The sequence below is a fragment of the Pogoniulus pusillus genome, chromosome 23 (genome assembly GCF_015220805.1).
Source record: "Pogoniulus pusillus isolate bPogPus1 chromosome 23, bPogPus1.pri, whole genome shotgun sequence".
In the NCBI taxonomy this organism is placed as follows: Eukaryota; Metazoa; Chordata; class Aves; order Piciformes; family Lybiidae; genus Pogoniulus; species Pogoniulus pusillus.
Window position 1 is genome coordinate 9,227,234 of NC_087286.1, and position 23,271 is coordinate 9,250,504.

A 23,271-nucleotide genomic window follows, 5' to 3' on the forward strand; every position below is an offset into this window, starting at 1 on the left:
TATCGAGTATCAGTGGACCTGGGACAAACCTCATAAAATCTGTTTGATGCATCTCTGCATTTTGGACAGTTAAATCTTTTATTCAGGGTATGAGTTACTTTCAAGTTTCTTTTGCACCTGCGAGACAAGTTTTATGATGCTCGTGCTTTTGTCATCTGTTTAAAAAAATGCTGTGCATTAAAAACGTTGCTCAAGATACAAAAATGATTACTTAATAGCTTTTGTTTACCTGTGCTCTTAAAATACTTTGTTAAGTAAAGCAACAATTGTAGTAATTACAAAATGAGCATTGCATAAGCATTAAGCACTGCTGGGGAGGTGCCCATGTTTCCACGTGTTTTTACATTGATGCCTCTGTGTGTGTGTGAAAATTTCTATCGTGGATACATGTGGGTGTATGGGTGTAGAAAGTGGAGTCCTTCACTACTGATAGGGCTAAGGGAGTGGCTAAAAAATACTGTTTATTGTGAAAGTTGCTGCCTTTGGGAACTATTCAGCATGTAATTGTCATGTCGATGCATAAGAGAATGAGTAGATTTTGGAAAACTTCTGAGTTGGAAATAATTATTCTCTCTTGACTTCTTACATGGCTTTATAGTATTTTCTTCACAGTCATACATCCTAGATGTCTCTCATATGCCATTTGCTAATTCCTTGATCTCAGAAGGAAGAACAATAAACACTTCTCAAAACTAGTTCTAGAGCTTATAAGTCAATTGAAGAAATGACAGCAGGGGTTCAGGTGACCCAGGAATTCAGCAATGAGTAGCCCAAGCATTTTTTGGGAGGCTATTTTTTTACTTTACTTTGGTCTTTTGGTTTTGTCTGTGAAGCAGTTATTTGAAAAGAAAGGGTAGGTGTGCAGGAGCATATGGGTCAGTGATGGCAGTTCTGCTGGAGGGGTGGAATAAGCACAAGATAAGCAAGAGGAAGTAAAAGCCTGTTCCTGAAATGTAACAAGAAAATGATAGAAACAATCAAATAGCTTATTCGGGGCATTACAGTGCAAGAAAGATTGGAACTTGTCAGATCCAACACCCCTGAGGTCTTTGCTGCCTTGTACTGATGCTGCAAAGTGGTGACTGTGAGCTGCATTCAGGTTTCCTTGGCTATGGTAGTGTCGCCTCTGCTGTAAATCACGGGGCTGTGCTAGGTAGAGAGAAGGACACAGAGCAAGAAATGCGCTGCAGGAGACATCCCATTTTGCTTTTGTGGCTGTAAAAGCAGTCTGTCTTTGTAGCAAGGTAGGTTCTGTGAATGTGTTGTAGGCTCGGGAATTTTGTAGGCAGCGTTTTTATCTGAGAGGTGTAGACTGGAAATCTCTGATGCAATAGGCAGCTTTTCCGAGAGAACTTTCTAGAAACAACTTTATAAGGCAACACCTAGAGGTGTGTATAAATATATATAAAGAAAATAAAAATATACATTGCAAATACTATGTAAACAATATTATATACGATGGAATAAAACCAAATATGAAATAATGTTCCTGGGAAAACATGAAATAAATAAAGGGGACCTACTTCTTCCTTTTGAACTGCCAGGATCAAAACCAAAATTGAATAAACTATAACAGTAGGTAAGGCCTCGAATTAGAGAGTATTGGCTTGAATGGCAACCTCAGTTGTTGTTTGAGAGCTTCTCTCTGTTCTGAATCTGAGGAATAGCTCTAAAAATGTGAAGAGTTTCAATGGTTTGTGAATTTTCTGTCTCAAGGACAAAGCTTTTGTTAAATCAGAACTCAGCTTTATACATAACGGTGTTCTCTTGGGCAATCTCTTTTTTCCTGTCTAATCACTTTCTGAAAATCTAAGTGAAAGAGAAAAGGTTGAAATAGTTTAAACAGAAGGGGGAAAAAAATGAAATACAAAATACTGTTGTTCAAATTGGTCAGGAAAAAGCTAAAGTGGTGTAATTGTGCACATGTGCTGAGGAGAACACTTTTTGGTTTCTCAAACATGAGGCAGCAGAATTTTCATTCATTTGGCATGCTAGGCTGAAAACAGCCTTCTTTCATTTGACACACTCCCCTGGAAACAAACATGCCAGCGAAGGGTTTGTGCCAGTTATCAGAAGCTCACAGGAATACATTGTGCTGGTTTGTCTTCATTTTCATTTCATGAGTTGCTTTAAAACTTAGCAACATAAAAAAGCATTAAAGCACCTTTTTTGCATTATTTTTAGTTCCTCTGTATTTCCCTGCTGTGCTGTTATTTGGTTTAAATCAGCGGAATGTCGTGAGACACATGGCTCCGTTTGCAGCAGAGCAGATCTCTGCCTCTGCCCGGCTATGGTTGGAGCGTTCATCTGTAGAGATTTGGAGTTTAGCTCTCTTCACATCCTTCAAAAAGATGAGCGTCTTAGGAAGAAGTTCAATAAAAATAAAGGGCGAATCAAACAAAGGCTACGGAGCAAGAAGTTGAAGCCAAAACTCAGCTGGCATCTGTTAACTATAAACACTTGCAGATAGTGCTTGGCCTTCTGGGAGACACTTGCTTTGCCTTCCTAGAGTTATGTTCTGCAGGATTGCCAGCAGGTCCTTCCCACCTCTGGAATTTGCTGCAAAACTTCATTTCTCTCATAGATGTTTTTCCAAGTGCAAACTTGGCAAACTCAGGTATACTTCTTGGAACTGATCTGGTTGTGAGAGCTGAAATTGGGAGCAGGTTGCAGTTGATGCATGTGAAGCAGAGTATGGGAGTGGTGTTTGAATCAACTTTATGTGGGTGAAAATTCATTTGTTTCCTAGTCATGTGCTGTTGGCTGCTGGTAGAGGAGCAACCATGTTAGATATGGCTATGCCTGCTTTTTCCAGCTGGTACTGCTAAGCAATTTTTGTGCATAGAAACATCGTGCAGGTATGGGTTTTAAACTATATTAATATTTTGTAAAGAGAAATTGGGAAGTGACATTCTGAAAAGGTGTTGAGGAAACAGATGTTTGTGGTTGTGCACAGAAGCTCTGTGTTGTGACATTTAAGGCTATTGGTGTTGATGACAGATTTTTTTTTGTTTCTAAAAGAGTTTGATTTTTTTAAATGTTTTTTAATTAAAAAAATAGAAAAGGCACAAAGCCTAGAGGAAATGCAAGCCAGTGTGTGATACACTTTTAATGCTGAGCTTCCTGAGTCACAATGAACAGGTATCCCCTTCTGCTTCACCAAATAAGGGTGTGAATTTGGTTGAAAGAACTTACAGCTCTGTGTTCTGTCCTCAAAGTGACCTAGAGGATGGGTCTGGAGCAACAGTGGTTGCTGTTCTGTCCCCACAGGAGAGTGAGACATTTAAGATGGGTGACAGTGTCTTCCTTAATGTTGCTTAAGGAATGAGGGCTTTTGATATTTAATTGTTGACCTACTCTCATGTTTGGTCTCTGACACTTAGGGACGTTGAGTTTCTGTGGACTTCACAGGAGAGGAGTCTGGTAAAAAGTAGCAGTGTTGACACAATGTCGAGTAGGCAGCTGTGCAGTTCTCTGCTGCTGCTTGTTGGGTGAATGTTTGTGGGACAGCCTGTGCATCCTGGGAGAAAAACATGCGATTGTGATTTACAAAGTGTACTTTTAGTTTCTTTTTTCTGCACCCTTCTGCTAAGATGTGCACCTGATGGTTACCGAAAGAAAAAAGTTACTTCTGTCCCTGCTTTATCACAGAATTTCTGAATGGAAAACTTTGCTGAAGAATCACAGAACGATAGGAATTGGAACGGACCTTGAAAGAATGGAGTTCAACCTCCCAGCCAGAGCAAATTCACCTAGAGCAGGTCACACAGGAATGCATCCAGGCAGGTTTTGAATGTCTCCAGAGGAGACTCCATAACCTCTCTGGGCAGCCTGCTCCAGTGCTCTGTCACCCTCACAGGGAAAAAATCCTCCTCATGTTTCCATGGAACTCCCCATGCCTCAATTTCCATCCATTGCCCTTTGTCCTCTCATTGGGCATCACTCAGCAGAGTCTGGCTCCAGCCTCTTGGCACTCACCTTTACATCTTTGTCAGCATTCATGAGGTCACCTCCCAGTGTGCTCCAAGCTAAAGAGCCCCAAACTCCCTCAGCCTTTCCTCGTAAGGAGGATGTTCCACTCCCTTCAGCATCTTTGTGGCTCTGTATGCATTTTAATTGCTCCTGAATAAACCCTCCAAACATAGAAGTTACCCAAGTTTGATTTATAGTTGGGGCAGGCTAAAAAATGCCTCCCAAAGGTTCACACTTGAAGTACAGTCAGCTGGTGCTCTGTACAGTTGTCACTTACTGTTGCTGTATAGCTTCAGTGACAGGCATTGTGGAAAATTCTCCACCGTTACTCAGCAACATCGCCATGAAATGGACACACTGATGTCATTCTCTTTTCACCCTTCAAAAGTGATGGGGCAAGCTGCAGCTCAATAGAAACACCATTTCTATCTGCATATTTGGTCCTCTGGACCACGTGCCTTCCCATTGCTAATAAAGATAATGCCACCTATTTGAAGACATCAGCAGGCATCTTTAAAACCCAAGATGAATTGAGCACATTTACTGCGTTAGCAGCAGTTGCTAAATTGTAAGTAACTAAGTCTTGTTGTATAACTGCATTGCACTCAAGGGAACAATTTAGGTTTTGAATTGTATATGTTGGTAAGTGAAAACTATGTAGACATTGATTATTTTTTTTTTCCCTTGACCTAATCACTGTTTGCCTATGGCAATATCTGATATGTTATGTGTTCACCAAGAATTGTCTTGGGACCATAGTGAGGCTGGATTTTTTAGCTTCATTAGTAATCATAGTTACATTAGGAATAGAAGGTAATAAAGTAATGTAACTGCACTGCTCTACACCAGTTTTTCTACTTTATTGCAAAGGTGGAAGGAAACTTGGTAGGTGGAAAATTTGAAGACAGGGAGAACAGATTTGAATCACTGAGTTTGCAGCAAGATTTTTTTCTTTAAAGGCAGGCAGGTGCCTATTTAGATTTAATTTTTAATACTCTGAAGAAATCATAGAATCACTGTGGTTGGAAAAGACCTTTAAGAGCATTGAATCCAACCACTAACTTTTTCAACGCTGGGGCTAAACCATCCTTGCCTCTTGGAAACACCTCCATGGATGGGGATTCAACCACCTCCCTGGGCATCCTGTACCAGTCACTGAGAACCCTTGCAGGGAAGAAGGTCCTCCTGATCTCCAACCTAAACTTCCCCTGGTGCAATTTGAGGCCATTTCCTCTCACCCTATCACTTGCTACTAGGGAGAGGAGACCAACTCCCCCACCTGACTCCAACCTCCTTGGTTGGTTGTAGAGGGAGAAGTTCTCCCCTCAGGCCTCCTTCTCACCAGCCTAACCAACCTCATTTCCCCCAGCTGCTCCTCACAACTGTTTTTGGGTAAGATAAATCCTTTCTTTGTTTCTTATGTGTTTGTAATCTAATGATAACACTTTTTCTGTTCAGACTAGAGCATATGAGAATGATGCTGAGTAAGTATAATTTGTTCAGTTTAGACAACAAACACATTACTAAACTGCCCAAAGTAAATGGCATAAATAGTGAGAAAAATGTTTCCCTCACTCAGAGAATTTGATTTTAGGTAAAAATGAAAAATTCCAACAGAATACCTTAAGAAATGTATTTAACTTTTGACTTACAGTTGAGTCCTTCAGGTGGTGGTAATGTTTTATATGCTAAAATACTTGTATGTGAAGAAGTGTAAAAAGGCTGAAAAGGATCATGTAGTCAGACACATCGATGCTCTGCTTGTTAATGAAATGTTAGCAAGTAAAAAATTCCCACATGAAGACTTGTGCATTTGCACACATAGGAGGCCAAATGGTGGCCAACCCACACAGAAACTTGCAGATTGGTCTTTCTGAAAACTAATTCTGGTACAAAACACATTTTGCTCCATTGACTTATCTACTCTATGCACTTTTAGCAAGTGCACATGCAGCTGACAGCTGAGTAGTTTTGATTTTATCTTAGAACATTAATTTTCCTTTCTTTGTTTCAAAAGTGCTTTGTTTTGTGCTGTGGTTTTCAAAATACACTTGTTGCTTGTGTCTGCCTGAGAGCAGCGTGATAGAGGGTGGAGATGCTGCATGTGAAAGTGTGTGCTGTTGCTGCAGCGGGCACAGCAAGTCCTCAAGATCCATTATCAGGGAATGGATGTGGAAAGAGATGTTCCGCCTGGGAAGTGTGATGGCACAACAGTGCTTTGAAAAGGTAGCTGTTGACGTAAAGCAGTGCTTTTGGTGTTTGTTTCCATGCGAGGGGTGTAGTGTGACACCAGCTGTGACATCAGCTGCTCCTTCTAGTAACCAATATTCCTGCACAGGTTTGGTTTTTTTCCTTCTTAGATGGAACTCTGCTCAAGATATCTGAATTTCAGTCAAGCCAACCAGCATGACTTTTTCTTGAAAACAGACAAAACCTGAGTGTGGTCGTGGCTTTCTCTCTCTTACCTTTGGACTCCTGCCCTAAAATGTAATAGAAGGTCTTAGCCCGTAGAGAGCAGTGACTCTTAACTCGGTGTTTTGCTGCTTGGCCTTCACAGAAGCGTTGCGGAAGGTGGCCAATAGTCAGTCAGCTGCAAACGAGTCTCTTAGCACAGGTAGCCTCACTATCCTCTGCCTTTCTCACTCTGAAAAGGTTTCCTGGGGCTTATTTAGGGTCGTACACTGTGGGGAAGTCCCGTAGTGATGAGAGGCTTTCCTCAAGCACCGACCACTTCTGCTGAGGACAGCTTCTAGGGCAGACAGCTCCTAGAGGATCTGGGACTTTGCTTGAAGATGCCCAACATTACCTCGAGGTAGCATGGCTTAGCAAAGTGTGTGGAACAGGTAACCTTGTCCTGTGCTGTGAGGACTCGGTCAGCGGCAGACATGTCACCTTGGCGTACTGTGTCCAGGCCTGGGGCCTGCAACACGAGAAGGACATTGAGCTGTTGGAGCAGGCTCAGAGGAGGCCACAAAGATGGTCGGAGGGCTGGAGAACCTTCCCTGTGGGGACAGGCTGAGACGATTGAGCCTGTTCAGCCCGCAGAAGAGGAGGCTCCAGTGAGGCCTTGTAGCGGCCTTCCAGTACCTGAAGTGGCCTGCAAGAAAGCTGGGGGGGTACTTTCTACAAGCGCTTGTAATGATGGGGTGAGAGGGAATGGATTGGACCTTGAGAAGGCAGATTTAGGCTAAATATCAGGAAGAAGTTGTTTCCAGTGAGGATGGTGAGACACTGGAACAGGTTGCCCAGGAAGGTCATGGATGCCTCCTCCCTGGAAATTTCCAAGGGCAGGTTGGATGAGGCCTTGAGCAACCTGGGCTAGTGGAAGGTGTCCTGCCCATGGCAGGGGGTTGGAACTGGATGATCTTTACGGCCCCATTCCGACCCAAACCATGCCATGATTCCGTGATTTTTATGGCCCAGTTGTAATTAAATGATTTACAGCAGCAACCCATATTTAATTGCTTATTGTTGTCCCCTTTTCCAACCTTTTAGAAGACTAAATATTTCATTTTCCGTGCTATAGTGTTGAAATGTACTTTGTTATAAAGACAAGGCCACGTTGTTTGAGTGGCCAACTGGGTCGGTAGATGAGGGAAAACAAAACAATCTCTACTTAATTTTTGTCAAGTGAGATGAACAATCTGGTTTTGTAAATCTATAGATTTTTCTTTCAACTTCTGAAGATTGAACAAATTCTCAGGGGGAAGTTTTATCTGTATGAAGTCAGGTGCTTCTCAGCAATGCCCAATGACAGGACAAGGGGCAATGAGTGGAAGCTGAGGCATAGGAAGTTTCATGTAAGGAAGAATTTTTGCTCTGTGAGGGTGACAGAGCACTGGAACAGGCTGCCCAGGGGAGTTGTGAAGTCTTCCTCTCTGAAGGTATTCAGAACTTGCCTGGACACGTTCCTGTGTGATCTGGTGAAACCTCCCCCATGCTCTGCAAAGGGGTTGGACTTGGATGATCTTTTGAAGTCTGTTCCAGCCCTACTGATTCTGTGATGTTGAAGGAGCTTTATTCTTTCCAAGTTGACTTGGGATTGCTTGCTTTGCTGAAGCACCAAACAGACAAACTAACTTTTGTCCTGATCTTGTTCACAAATACTCACACTGCTCCCAAATGAAACTGAAGTCTAAGTTGTTGGGATACAACTGAAAACATTGCAATGGTTTTTGCTTGTTTGCTGTTTGAAGAAATTGCAAGAATCCTGTGGGACAGCTCTTTAATATATTTTTATCAGATCTTTAAGTGTACTTTGGAAATGCTCCAAAAATAATACCAAGGCCATCTAGAAGTGTGGTAGAGGAGGAATAAGCTGTGTTTATCCCAAATACGTGGTCTGGAGGTACTAGTTTCTTGAAATTATTGTTGTGTCCATCCCTAGTGTTTAAAAGATTGACTTACTTTGCATTTTCACATTGTTTTATATTACCCCATTGAGTCTACACCTCAAGAATTTAATGGTTCTTTGTGCTTAAAATAGATACTTAGTCACTGTCTCTTCCTTCCCCCTAACCAAGGTTTAAAAATAAACCTATAAAACAATGACAGTGTGAAACAACTTACTGGCAGTAAGCATGCTGGAAGCAAGCTGGTGCTTAACCAGAGGAATTCTGCTTTGCTGTGTGTATGTCTTGGGAGCTGTTGGAAAGTGGAAAAATGGAAGAATGCAAATAAAGTCCTTTCAGGAGAAATCTTCCCTGTAAGTAATAAAAGCACCTTCCCTTGACAGAGAAGGGACTTAGGAAACTTGGAACTCAGATCCATGGAAACTTGGCCTTGTCTTAGGGGATAATAGCTTCCTTAAAATATAGTTCAAAGATGAATTCTACATTTTCTCCTACTTTATCCTTTTTCACTTTCCTCTCCTTCAAGGCTTCCTCTAGTAGTCATCTCTGGTCCAAACTTGTGTATAGTCTTATTACAGCCTCATGTTGTAAACTTGAGAATTTGAAGGTGAAAATAATGATTTGCAATAAAAAGCCTGACAGTCTAATTATAGTATTGCATTAATTATTATCTTATTTCAGCTCTGTTCCTCTCACATCTAATTCCACTCTGGCTTTTGGTGTTTTCTAATCTGTAGTTTTGAGAGAAAGAATACACTGGGGAATATAAAATATAGAAAATCAAGAAATTAAACTTTGACAGATAATAGTTGATTTCTAAGGTATTGCTTTGGGCATGTTAGTAGTAGAATGCAGGGAGTTCTGTGTAAGTGGATTTTCTGGTGAGTGTAATGTGTATCTACTACATAATACAACTCTTAAAATCTTACGTTTCTGGATACTTTGCAGCATGCACCAAACAGCAAGCTGATTCAGAAACTGGTATATTGTGTAGCTATGCTGGTATTTGGCCCTGGTGAGGTCACACCTTGAGTCCTGGGTTCAGTTTTGGAGCCCTCACTCCAAGAAAGGCATTGAGGTGCTGGAACACGTCCAGCTGGTGAAGACTCTGGAGAAACAAGTCTTGTGAGCAGCAGCTTGAGGAAACTGGGGTTGGTTAGTCTGAAGAAAAGACCTTCTGGCTCTCTACAACTTCCTGAAAAAAGATTTGAGCCAGGTGGGTGTTGGTTTCTTCTCCCTAGTAACTAGTGATAGGGTGAGGTGAAATTGCCTACAGTTGCTTTAGGGGGCATTTAGAAACTTTTCCTTTGAAAGAGTTCTCAACCACTGGCACAGACTCTCCAGGGAGGTGACTGAATCCCCATCCCTGAAGGTGTTTCAAAAAGGGCAAGATGTAGTACTGAAGGAAATTGGTTTAGCAACAGCCTTGTTAGAGTTAGAGAGTGGTTGGATTTGATGATGCTAAAGGTCTTTTCCAGCAGAAACAATTCTATGGTTCCATGATCATTGATGCACTTTACATTTTGAGTTTTATCTTTTCTCTCCCAAAATGTGCAATTCTTAGTTCAATTAAGGTATAGATTGATGTCAGTGCTACATTATAGCTTCAAGATTGCAAATTGAAAGCTACTTTAGAAAGTACAGTTCTCTGGATGTGGTGAAGCTTGAGTTGAATGGAACTCCTATTGATACGATGAATTCGATGTAAATATTAGTAGGGATAAACTTCACAGCAAGTCCCGAATTTGAGAAATTGAACAAAATTATTTATGTGAATACATGCAAACACAGTGATTTCCAGGGTTTATTTGAATTTTGAATGGTGCAGAAGGTGCCTGAGTTAGTTTTTAAGCAACAAAGGGTTTGAATGTTTCAGCAGGTGTCGTTGTAGTGGATGCCTGGTAGCAGAGGAAGTCAAGGTGAAAGTTGAATTGGGCTGAGTGCTTGTACAGTCATTGAAGCTGGGCTTGTTGCATGAGTTGGTTGTTGGACCTCTCGGACTATGTTGCCTCACTTCCTGCCCTTGGCTGATTGTGTCCACATCTTAACAACACTCTGGGTGTTGGTTTCTGACAGTTTGCTTTGTTTTCCTTTTTCAGGATGCTTCATCTGCAGAAATTCGGAAAGCGTATCGAAAGCTTTCACTTGTTTTACACCCAGACAAGAATAAAGATGAAAATGCAGAAACACAGTTTAGGCAAGTAAGTGCAATGTGCTTTTAGGGAAAGCAGAATCAGAATTTCTTTAATGATATTGTCACTTTAGCAAGAACCATGGCACATCTTTGAAATGTCTTGCAAGTTGAGGCCTTGAACAACCTTATCTAGTGGAAGGGGTCCCTGCTCTTGGCAAGAGGGCTGGAACTAGATGATTGTCAAGGTCCCTTCCAACCCAAACTGTTCTGTGAATCTATGAAACACTGAATTACATTTTTCCTGAAATAGGTAGATTAAAAACAAATACACTTTTTTGGAATTAACTTGTTGGATAACTCAGTATATATATATATATATATATTTAAAAGTCTATGTGTGTGTATATATATATATAACCTTCTGTATTAAAAACAAATTGAACATAATACTTAGCCTTTTAGGAGTAAAATATATTTTGTGCTTTATGTAATACTGCTTATAAATAGTCTTCAAAAGCAGGGAAATTTTCTGATCAGTTCTCAGTGCAAGTCATGTGTAGGCATGAATTAATGAAAATAATTAATATGAGTTTTTGAATCGTTGCCTTTTGAATCTTTAGAGTGAAACCACAAGACTTGTAATTAGCTCTGCCTTTAAAAATGCACTTCTGATGACTGAACACAGGCCAGTCAACTTCAGTAAGACCTTTAGGAGGAAACAAATGGTATCTTTTAATTTGAAACCAAGACAAGGCACAGTTTGGAAGATGTGAGGAGAGGAAAAAGGGGGTTGCTGCTTGGTTTAGTATCTGGCACTTGAAATATGTCACTGAGTTTGCTCCTTAGCGTTGAATGGAAAAGTAAAAACTAGTTGAAGGGCATTAGTTGGCAAATGTGTCAGTTGTAAAATATGATACTACTAAACAAATGTCACAAACTCAGTCCTAAAATAAACTTTTGTGGCTTTTTTCTTTCTCTGTCTTTTTGGTTTAGTTGGTGGCCATCTATGAGGTTTTAAAGGATGAAGAAAGGAGACAGAGGTGAGTTAATTTTCACGGCTTCTTAAAGCATTCAGGCCAGTGGTGTAATGAAGTCCTGTTTGACTTCATTGTGACTGCAAAATCTGAGTTTGTACCTCCTATGTAGCTGTTTAATTACAGGTTGTATGTGGCCTAAAGGGGAAGCTGCTTTGTGGTTTTGTTTGATAGACTGGTTATTCTCCTTTAAAAACAGAACTTCAGAAGCTAGCTGTTGTCTGGAGCATTTGTTTGGACACCTAACAATTCTTCCACTTCTTGTTGAGGTGTGTCAGTTGTTATTGCTTGTTCTGTTCAAGCCCTGCTGAAAGTACAGGCCACAAACTCAACTGTCAGGTGTGTCTCACTGTATCAGTTGAAGGTTTGTTGCATGATATTTAGGGATTATTTCCAGTATGTGTGTCATCTTCAATGTTTTCTGTTGCTTAGTTCATTATTTTTTTCTTCTAGATGTATTACCCACTTTGATACAAACTTTGATACACATTTTATTATTAATGCTGCTCCAGAAACAGGTCTAGCAGTACCTGCGATATGATTAAGAATTGATCTGCTTTCTGGAAGACTACTTTGAATTATTTCTTTCCCTTTTAAAATGGATTATTTAAACTAATGATTATCAAGAAAATGGAGACACTGAAAGAGTTTTGGTTTCAGATTGGAGTTTTAGTAACTTGGAGTTTTAGTAAGTAATCTTTTGGCTTGCAGGTTTTTAAACAGAGCTTCACAAGGCATTCCTTGAAATTTTTTTTGCTTTGAGGATGCCCTTTTTTTTCTTGGTAGTCCACTCTTGAAATGTCATGAAAATGTAGTTTATAGATGAACTTTTTGAAATGTGATAGGTTGTGGTCACCTCTCACAAGAGAATTACATTGTGAAGTTGTACTCAAGAAAAGTTTACTTTGTTTCTGACAACTTGGAAAGTGAGTTAGCCCCCAAATTCCCATCTTCTTATTTATAACATTGTTTACATATGCTCTGTGATACTGATTCTCTGCAACTTCATTCCAAAACTTAAAGGAATTGCCTTGGAACTTGCAGGAATTCCCTTGGGTGTAACTGTGATGCACTAGATTGTATGAATTCTGTTTCTAAGCCTTTGCCTATATTAAAAATGTGTCCAACTTGCCCAACTTGTTTGTGAGAATCTTGTTAATTACCGCAGCACAGTGATTGCAAATGAGAAGTTAAAGCAGCAGTAGATTGTTCTAGCTTAGATTGATTTAGTTGTCAATAACTTAATTTGTACGTAGACAAAGTTGTGTTTTTCTTATGCAGTGTGGATGTGTGATTGTTATTACTTCTTTAGCTGATTAAATATGAATGTAGTAGATTAAATGGTGTTTAATTTCCAGAAAATTCTCAGAGGGTAAATACAGAGTTTAGAAATAACATAAAGAGTAGCAGAGCTGTATTCACATTGCTTTGAGGAAACAGATCTATTACACAGCCTCATGGTAGACCCTCAGTTGAGCTTGCAAACAGAGGGTGGACTGTCCTGTGTCTTGTAAGGTGGTGTTGTAGCAGGTCGTTAAAAGAAGTCTTCAGTAAAGCATTCTGGGAGCTGCTCCCTCTGTAGTAGTGTTTCTGCTCTCATGTTTCTGGCAAGCATAGGGGAGAAGAAAGGAAAGAGTTGTTGCTTTTTGGGATCTTCCTACTTTAGATATTGATATTTGGCTGTACATTGTGTGAAGTGCTGGATCTACTGGAAGAGGCCCAAGGTTTACCCCATGCCCTGGGGAGCAACTAAGCTTTGTCTCTCAGGGCTTGTCAGCTCTCTTATGTGCTGATTCCAGAGATTCATCTGCTCTAGCAAAGGTTTCTGCCAGGCTATTGGGGTTTGTTGATTAGTTGGTTTTGTGGTGTTTTGTTTGGATGGTATAGTTTGTGTGTGATTGTTTTTGTGGGTTTGTTTGGTTGGGGTTTTGTTTTTGGCTTTTGTTTTGGTTTGTTCTGTCTCGTGGTGGTTATTTTCCATCCCTTGGCAGCGTGGTACTTTTTATTTCTGGAGTAGTTCTAAAACCTGATGGGATGAGGAGAAAAATAGTTCCATTTCTTACAAATTAGCTGGGGAGGACTTCTGGCAGTTTAGCTGGGCCTCAAATGGCCAGCCATATGGTTTGGGGCACAGGATTACACCACCTTAAAGGGTGATCAGCAGCTTCTACTTCTGTACAGTGAAGTCAGCTGTACTTGCTTCTTAGTATTATCACAGAGTGATGTAATCCAGCAGTGGTCTTGGTGTGCACACATGGGCTGGAACCAGTAAAGGAAGGAATAAGGCCCTGCACTGTGGGAGTGATGGTTGACTTATTTTGAAATAGTAACACTGAGTCTAAAATCCTTTTCCACATTTTGGTGGACAGCAGAGGTACTAAACATTTGTGTGCATATACAGAAGCAGTGTTCTGAAAAGGCAGACCTGCTGGCCAGCCATGTGCAATTATTTTCCTAAAACCTTTGTATGTTCGTATTTATTAGTGAACTTTTCCTTCATCTGAAGGCAGAAGCCTTTCTTAAAATGTGGCAGTTGCTCTACTGACAGTTCTAATACAGGGCTTTGTAATTAAAATGTGGTTTGCTGCTTTGAAAAGCTGTGTAGTTGCTTGTGAAGTGTAGTAGTGGTAGAATATAGCAATATTACTATATTAGTACTTTTCTCTTACACTCTTTGATATATCTTCAAAACATTCTAATATTCTAACATTAAGCATACATGCAATGTTGTTTAATGTAGCGGTGTTTAACATTAATTTAAACATACCAGCAGCAGAACATAATATTTTATCTTCTGTATACACACTGTGGAGTGTGTGAAACTCTACAGAGAAGTTTATCTTTAGGGTATGGAGACATGGGTGCACTTCCTGAAATACGCTTTAATTTAGGGCATTTATTGGTAAATCAACTTGACAATGATGAATTTTATTAGCCGTTGATTACTTTTAATTTATGAAAAAAGTGGATAGTTTTCCACACTTCCATTAATTGTAATTAAGCAAAAAAAAAAGTGTCTTCAATTTTAATTTTCCTGTTTCCATTTTAAAGAGTGGGTTTTTTTACCTTCTAGCCTATTTTCTGTAACAATGTGGGCTTGATTACAGGAAACATTTGCAAAGGAATCAAGATATACTTGTTTAGAGTAAGAAAAGTGTTTATCTTAGTTCTCATTATAATTAAATATCTGCATTCAGAGGTATAAATTGTTGTGGCTGATGTTGCACTGAATGTCTGACAGCTCGAGGAGAAAAAAGGCTCCCAAAATTAAAAGCGTCAGTGCAGCCTTCCTGTCGTTCAAACAGATCTCGTTAATTCAAGTTTATATACTATAAACTACATGAGATTTCTCAAATTATTTGAAATATGAAATGCAGTGGCCTCCTTAAGGGGAAAAATAAATTTAAAAATATGATATTGTGATTAGCTGCTGCAGCTAATGAGTTATTTATTTTTCTTACAATGTAATTGGTTCTCCAAAGTGCTCTAAAAACTATTTCATGAAACTTTACAGAAGAACGTTAATAACGTTGTTAATCTTGCAGTTGGTTATCCATTGGTGTAAGACTAACAAACCTTGCATGGAATCCCAAGTTTAAAAATAAAGATTTCAGCTGCAGTTATAAATGGGGATTTTATTGTCTTTTTGTTTCTGTGGTGGTGCTTTGGGGTTTTTTTAGCTCACTGACTGCTATGTATCAGAGACAACTGGCAGGCATACCCTTGTGCATGAGATCTGCTGCATTCTGTCTACATATGTCTGAGGAAAAAAACACTGCAAACACAGTTTTCCTTTTTAGCTTGGTTTTTATTTTTCTCACTTGCATAGAGTAACAATTAATATCAGTTGCCAAAAGAATAATGCTTTGTAGTAACAGTTTGAATGTAGTGCTTGATGCACATGGATTAACTAACTACCATTCACCGCTAATAAAGGTTTCTACAGAGAAATTCTTAAATTAAAATCTTGCTTTTAATTAAACCACATCCTAAATTTGGAAGTCAAGTGTAAAAATGATGGGAAGCTTCTGAGTTTTGGTAGGATCATTTTCCAGTTGAAAACCTAAAAATCATTGATATCTTTATTTTTCAAATATAGAGCTTAATTACTATTGAAAGCAGTGATTTATCTTTTAACAGTATATATTCTAAAAAGTGGGTTATAATAGAAGCTATCTTCCCTTAAAATGGCCAGTCGTGTGAGCCATAATGCTCATTGATAGTAAAATCAATAGAGCATTGATTCTGAGACTTAATCCTTGGAGACTGTTGTTCAGAACAGTGGACATAGCCTAGTAAATACGGAGTGCTGTTTAAAGTGTTTAATGCGAGAGGCTCTGCTGTCTTAATTTATTTTTTCTTAACAGACCATTTCTAAAAGAACCTGGTTGCCAAATGTTCGTTTGCAGTCTCTTTTTACATATCACTATATTGTTACTGGTGGCATCTATGGACCTTAATCGGTAGTCACATTTTTAGTACATCAATTAACGGGGTTTAGTGCATAAGAAAGGCAAATGCTTAATCATTTTATAGTAGTATTTAAAATCCTTTCTTGATTCTGTGTGTTTCTCTGAAGATTTCAATGAAGAACATCTTTTATGAAATGTTGTTTTCAACCTAATTTGGTTTAGAAATGGTTTTGTTTCTAAATTATCTTTTTTGATTCCAACACTAAAATGTTTTAAAAATACTTTTTTTATATTAATATGTTCTTAAACAAAGTAAGTGAAATAGAGGTTTGAGTTTTGAAATAATAGCCTAAGCAATTTTTCTGTGCAGAATTTGTGTTAAGGCATCAGTAGTTAATTTGTTCTGACTTGCTGGGAAAGAAAAAAAAATAACACTTGAAATTTCCCAGTAATGGATATTAATCTTGATATTTTCCTAACTGTCACAGAAGATCAAATTCTGTAAGTTGAATTTTACTCCTGGTAGCATTCAAACGCTGCAGAATCCTGAGATGTTCAGTCTTTTGCATGGAAATAACAGTGCCAGATTGAAATGCTGTTTTATCAGAAGTCAGCTTTTCTATCTATACCGAATTGAAGTTGTTTGGTTTTTTGTTTGGTTGTGGTTTGTTTTTTTTTTTAATTGAAAACGATTACCTCTTTCTGATTAAAAAAATGAATTTGCTTGTTGAAATTTTTTTTTTCCAGTCCATCTCCAAGGTATCAATTTAATAACTATCAAAGTAGCTAGTGCAGTTGTTGCATTTAAATTGATTTACATGTCAAGACTGGCAGTTTAGCAGCTGCGCTATTATTCCTGGATCGGTCAATTTACTTGAGAAAAACCTACTACTGAGTTCTACTGACCTGCATGACAATATAGACCCTATTTCTATTCCTGTAATTAGGCCTGCGACTAACTCAGAATATTTTTAATTAAAATATTTTGGTCAATGTGTTGCACCAAATTAGGCCTTTCAGTGCAGATTTAATTCTGGAAATGCTGTGATTAGAATATGTAATGAGTTGCGTTCAATTTAAGATTAACAGGTTGCGGTGTTGTGAACATGCAGGTTTTTGAGTCTGCTCGAGAGATTTTTGGTGTGAAACTTCCCCTGGAAAGTTAACAAATAGGAATATACATTGTGGGTGCCTCTGGTTAATTTTTACGTTGATAATAGCAGGCTGTAAATAAAAGAGCCTAGGCACACGAAGAGATTTCAAAGCGTTTGGGGGAAGCAAACCTGACAAATTGTCATAAACTGATTTCTGTACAGTCAGTAGTGTGAGCAAAATTAAACAGTTTAAAAATTGGTTCTGGAGACAGCTTTTCAAATAGAAAATCAAAACTGTCTAGCAGTGGTGAGCTTTGTTTTCTAACATAAAAATCAAGTCTTTAACTTAAGCTCCTCTCTGAAGGAGGATGTTAAGTCTGGCAGCTTTTTTACCTAATGGATGTCATGCTCTTAAAGGACAAAACAAAAGCCAAGATACTTCTCACCTCCCCCCCAACACTGGTCCGTTTTAATTTTAATCTGTAAAAGCAAAAAAAAAAAAAAAGAAAAACCCAAACAAAAAAAACCCACAGACAACCCCCCCCCAAAAAAAAAAGATTTCTAGTGTTTGAGATTTTTTTCCTCTCTACTACCTACTTAGTAGTTTGGAATTTACTTAGTTCTGTCACAGAGACCTGCCCACTGATTACCAGGCAGATAGAACACATCTACATGTCTCCAAGTCTGTTATTTCAGAAGTGAATGAATTGAACAAGGGGGAGGGGGATGTTGCAGGAGCAATCAAATGACTTTTTTTTTTTCTTTTGCAAAAGACTAGATACATCTCCCCAGCATTTGGTTCTGGATTCTGTTTGTCTCCAGATGCAATCCTAGCAGCTGAGAAAACAAGGCATTGCTCTATTAAAACAAAAAAAACCAAACACAACAACAAACAACCCCCCCAGAAAACCTAAACTATCTTTTCTGTGTGTATTATTCAAGCAGTCTGTGGATTATCATTTATTTTGTTTTATAATTGGATGGTGTGGCTTATTTCAGTTTTTAGCTCTCCATGAAAACCTGTTATATTTGCTACTGTAGGTATGATGATATTCTGATCAATGGACTACCAGATTGGCGACAGCCTGTATTCTACTACAGGCGGGTGAGAAAAATGAGCAATGCTGAGCTGGCATTACTCTTGTTCATTATACTCACAGTGGGTCATTATGCTGTGGTTTGGTCAATCTACCTGGAAAAACAGCTGGTAAGTATTGGTAATAAATCAAACTTGCTTCAATTAGTAGTATTGAATTTCCTACAGAAGTTTGTGTAGTTAGAGGGGTCTTTACCACTTTCCCTGTTTTGCATGTGGATTTTTTTTTGTTTTAAATTTAATATTTAAAACAGTGATAATTGTAGAATGAGAAATTCAGCATGACAAGGATAGGAATATGAAGTACTAATTTTTTTTAGAATTGGTAAAAAAATAGCAAGAGACTCTTTGATTTTTTTAACTGGAGGGAAGAAGAGGAATAAAACCAACCCTCTTCTGTCATCTCTTGATGCAGACTCATACACTGCTGTAGTTTGTAGTTTTCCTAGACTGTGTTTAAAAATGATCAGTTTTTATTCATTTAAAAGTCATACTTACTTTGTCTTTTCTTCACTAAATGCTGTTTGGTTTGGGGGTTTGTTAAGAGGATAAACATTGCTAAGGCTTATAAACCACACTGTTTTCCAATTACTTTGTTTTACATCATATAAAAATATCTTGCACTTAATACATCAGAATAAAACCTTAGCATAACTTGAAAAATATTCATACATTAGCATCTATTTACTTTTTTTTTATTTTCCACTGCATTATTGAAGTTGATGAATGAGAAAGGAGGCAAGTTGAATGCTTTCTCCTCTTAGAAAACTTTGATTGCTATGGAGATACACATGAGTGACAGAACTGGACTTCATGTGTGTTTAAAGACTGGATGCCATGGCAACAGTTATTGTTAAGATAGATCATTTTACTTAATCATGTAGGACCCCTAGATACATTTGCATAAATGCTACTCTACTGTTTACCCTTCACAGAAGAGTCCCAGTAACATTTGTGGTTTACATGTTAATGATAACCTGTAACCGTAGTTCTTTCTACATCAAGGATGAACTGCTTAGCAGAAAAAAGAGGGAAAAGAAGAAAAAAGCAGGCAGCAGGAGTGCAGATGAAGCCAAACTTGCTGCTCTAGACAAAAACGAAAGGTGGGAAGGAACTCTCTTGTTTTCTGCCCTTCTTTTTTTTTACATTTTCTCGGCTACCGGTTTAGTTCTGTTGTTTTCTGCTTGCATCTTTGATGTATTTTCTGAGAAGTGGTGGTGTATTTGTAGTAACAGCTATTGCTGACATCAAGTGTGCCCGCGTAGATGTGTTTCAGGCTTTGATTGGTAAATAGATGTGTGCTGTTTATTCAGCAGATCAGCAATGATTGAAAGATAAGGCTGAATGAATGGTGTCTGCCCTACAGAAGGGCAATGTTTCTCCAAGTTGATTCTAGAAGATTTTACAACTTTTTCTTCCTTCGAAATTTTTTTTGCCTTGGGTTGCAATTAACAAATTTCATTTTATTTAAGCTGTAGTTTGTTACCCTGCCAAGCAATGAGTTTTTGGAGTTTTTAATGCCTGTCTGATTTAATGCTTTTTATCTGCTTAACTTAAAACCAAGCCTGTTGGTAAAGGCTTCTAGCACCATTGTTTGTTAAGAGAAACATGGGGAAATAGTGACTTATAGGACACTCCAAAAGATACCACCATTTCTTCTATCGATTCATAGAAAGAAATAAAGGGTTTAAATAGTTCACACAGCAGGGGCATGAACTGGATCAATGAAGGATGGGGATCAGAGAGCATTCTGCCTGTCGTCTTCCCTGATGACATCAGTGAGTAATGCTCCAGTGAACCGCAAATGACATTAATTTTTATGCATTGTTTTGTTTACGCTACAGTCTTCATATCTGCTTGTCAGCACTTGTGAACACTTGGTTAAGGCTTTGGTGGGGGGGGGATTCAGGTTTGAGGTGTTTTAAACTGAAGTGATTACGTGGCTGACAAATGTATTTTCTTGGAGAAAAGCCCCTTTTCAGAGACTAAAATACAACGATGGTTTGAAATTTAGCTGTTATGTATTTTGAATTAAATAGTCAAACCATGTCTTTAATGTTACATGGCTGCACACTTTTTGGAGGACTTCAAGGATAATCTGAAAGTTCTGACTTGGAGGTTGTGGGCAGTAACCAAAACCATATGATTTTATTTGACTGCAGAATGCTGGACAAACCACAGTGGCATGACTTACTTCCATGCAAGCTGGGAATATGGTTCTGTCTCACTGTGAAAGCTTTACCTCAACTATTCCAGGTAAATAGTAATCATTTTAAGTTATATTACTCTTATTTTTCTTGATGGTGTCATTGTGCATAATTGGATGTGTAGCACTTGTTCTCGCAGATGTTTCTGGCTCAAGCACATAAACTCTTTGGAGGCAATTGAATATCGTCAAAATGTGAATGGATTTTAAATGGGTATTAAGCTGAATTTGGTAGGGAATTCAGCAGCAGCTCCTGTTAGGCAAAACTCTGTCACTCCTCTCCCATCGTTAATCTTACATACACACATCTAATTGGGAATAGCGGTGGCTTCTAAGTGATCTCTTAACAAACAGATTTTTATCTCAAATAGGCAAATGCTCTGTTTTCATAGCAAATATTAATGTCATTCAATTTTAAGGGGAAAGTGAAATGACTTCTTCTGATTAAATGAGTCTTTTTCTTTCAAGTTGACTGGATAATGCTGTAAATTGGTCTCTGAAATTACTAAGATAAAGTAAGAAAGGTATGCTTGTAATTTATAAACAAAAGCATGGCAGAGTTGCCCACAGTTGTAGTTGTTTTTTTAATCCACTGCTAGAAACTGCAAAATTTAGCTGGTATTCAGCCAATTTAAGTATTGTCAGATGAGTTAGCACAATAACTTTTACTATCACATGCTCTTTCTTTTCACTTCCCTTGAATACACCCATTTGTTTTTAATACCCTTGTGACTGCTGATGAATATGGATCAGGGAGGTGTAGGTGTTGTAAGTGATATCAGTGATCAATTTCTGTCTGTTCAGGTTGGAAAAAGAGTAATTTCCAATTCCTTATCTGTTAGCAAAAGGCTTGTAAAAGTTCTAAATGCAATAAAGTGTAGTCTGCCAGCATCCATTTTCATAGCCCTTAGGTTTCCCTACAAAGAGATCCAAAAGTGAATCTCTCTTCCTCTCTTTAATGAACTTGCCATGCAGTTCTAATGAAACTTTTAAGAAACTTTGCAAGTTTTTAAAGCAAAAATGATGATGCTTAATTAAATCAACAGTTGTGTTGTGTGCCATTAAAGGGAGTCGAATGGAAAGGAATTAAGTTCAGTGAGTGCTTTTGCTGCATTTCTGAGTCTTTCCTCATAATCATAGTATTTTGGCTTTTGCCTCGGTTGGAAAGTATTCAAAATGTGACAGAATATAGCAAAGTTGATTAACAATTTTGTATTAGGACTTTGTATAATCTTCCTAAGCTGTAATTTTCTCATTTTTATGATTTTAAGATAGTCTGCTAAGAAGTCAGTGTGCCAGGTTGCAGATTTCCTGTTCAAAATGTAGCTCCTGTGTCTGCCAGAATAGGCAGAAAAGATGAATGCAACTGAAGTGGTATTTCACACTTTGTAAACACCTAGCCAGTACTTCTTGCTGAGGATTTAAAATCTATAATGGTAGCGGAAAAGAAGCTATCCAATAACTCTTGGAAAATTGGAGACCAGCAAGCAGGGTTTTGGTGCCAAGGGAATCATGATGTGGAGGAATGCAGAGCTGGAAGGCTTTGGAGCAAGGAGAAAGGGAAGAGATAGGATTCTAGAGTGAATTGTCCCATATGTAAATTACACGGTTGCTTATCTGCATTTTGTCTGGTTGTTGTTTAAGATGACCTGATAATTATGTAGGATAAAATGTAAGTAGTCTTCAATATTAAGAATATTCAGGAGTTCAGGTAATGGAAATTAATGTACTACTTAACAATACTTAAAGTAGTATTGCTGCATAACAGCAGCAGTGGCCTCATGTTGGAAATGTCTTCTGAAAAAAGAGTTTCAAGAATACCTTTTATTGTAGCTCCTTGGACAAAGACACCTCTGGGCTCTTTTTTGAGTTGTATCTAAGATTTATCATCATCTACCTTAATTGCAATTACCAACAAATGGCTAAAAAATAACTGTACTTGCACAGTTCTACCCTAGTGTACAGAGGTCTTGTTTTGAGTGGAAGTGCTTTTCTCTTCAGTAATACACTAACATAGGCTTGGGATTTCAGAGTATTTCAGGCTTTTAGTGTAAACAGAATCACTAGGGCAGCTTATCTTCTAGATAAGAGTGCTACGAATACTGAGGAGTGTTATATGTGCTAGTTATACATGCAGATTATTTACCACGGCGTTAACAGCGGTTGAATCAAGAATGTCTGCTACAGATTTTAGTTGAGTTAACCTGAATTATTTCTTCACCCAACAAATTGTTTTCAAAGTTTGCTGTCATTCATCTGCAGTCAGTGCCATTGTAGAGTAAAAACAGATCCATGTTTAAATTTGCCCCCTTTGAGGTAGAAAAAGGTAAGACTTAGCAATATGTTTCATTAAATGTTGCTTCTCTCACTGTGTTTTTCAAAGCCCTCTTACCCAAATAGCTGAACTGCTTCCTCAGACCCACCAAACAAAGCCACTTGCCTGTGTACACAAGTTCTCCCTCACAGGAAACTTCATTAAAAACCACCCCAAATAACAAAACCCCAACACCACAAAACCAAACAAACAACAAAAAAACCCCAAAATGCCAAAACAAAAACCAGGAGGAGAGGTCAGTTTAAACTTGGAGCCAGTTCTTCTATTTGATTCCTTTTACCTAGCATTCATCTCCTCCCCATTAATTAATGTGAATATTCTACTTAAAACAGCTCTATCTGAGGATTCAGGTTGCTGAGCTTCTGCTCATGCCTGGCTCTCATTTATCCTTCCTCCTACTTGCCCTCCTCCTTCAAAATGTCAGATTTGAGAAGGAGGCACTTAAAATAATTAAGGTGGGCCTTTACTGAAGAAAAATGCTTTGTTTGCATGCCCTTCTGATGGCCTGTGCCATTTTGTCGTAGTCTGCATTTTATGTCAAGAAACTGGAAGAAAAATGTGTGAAAGGAGGATGAGAGAAACTAAAAAATGATTGTCTGAAAAAAACCCTATTGATAGTTTTATATTTTGAGAGAG

The 23,271-nt window shown here is 38.4% G+C and overlaps 1 protein-coding gene across 2 annotated transcripts in view; it reads left to right on the forward strand.

The window, feature by feature from the left end:
• DNAJC1 (DnaJ heat shock protein family (Hsp40) member C1) overlaps positions 1-23,271 on the forward strand; it is a 100,730-nt gene that overhangs the window by 28,934 nt on the left and 48,525 nt on the right. The window contains exons 1-6 of one of the 2 annotated variants that reach the window (XM_064162525.1): positions 2,547-2,617; positions 10,424-10,525; positions 11,452-11,498; positions 18,040-18,205; positions 19,100-19,197; positions 20,257-20,350. In XM_064162525.1, coding sequence (XP_064018595.1) covers positions 2,585-2,617; positions 10,424-10,525; positions 11,452-11,498; positions 18,040-18,205; positions 19,100-19,197; positions 20,257-20,350 — 540 coding nt within the window. In that variant the 5' untranslated portion in view covers positions 2,547-2,584. Of the gene's footprint in view, positions 1-2,546; positions 2,618-10,423; positions 10,526-11,451; positions 11,499-18,039; positions 18,206-19,099; positions 19,198-20,256; positions 20,351-23,271 lie in introns of those variants that run through there. The other variant, XM_064162524.1, reaches the window with a different exon arrangement.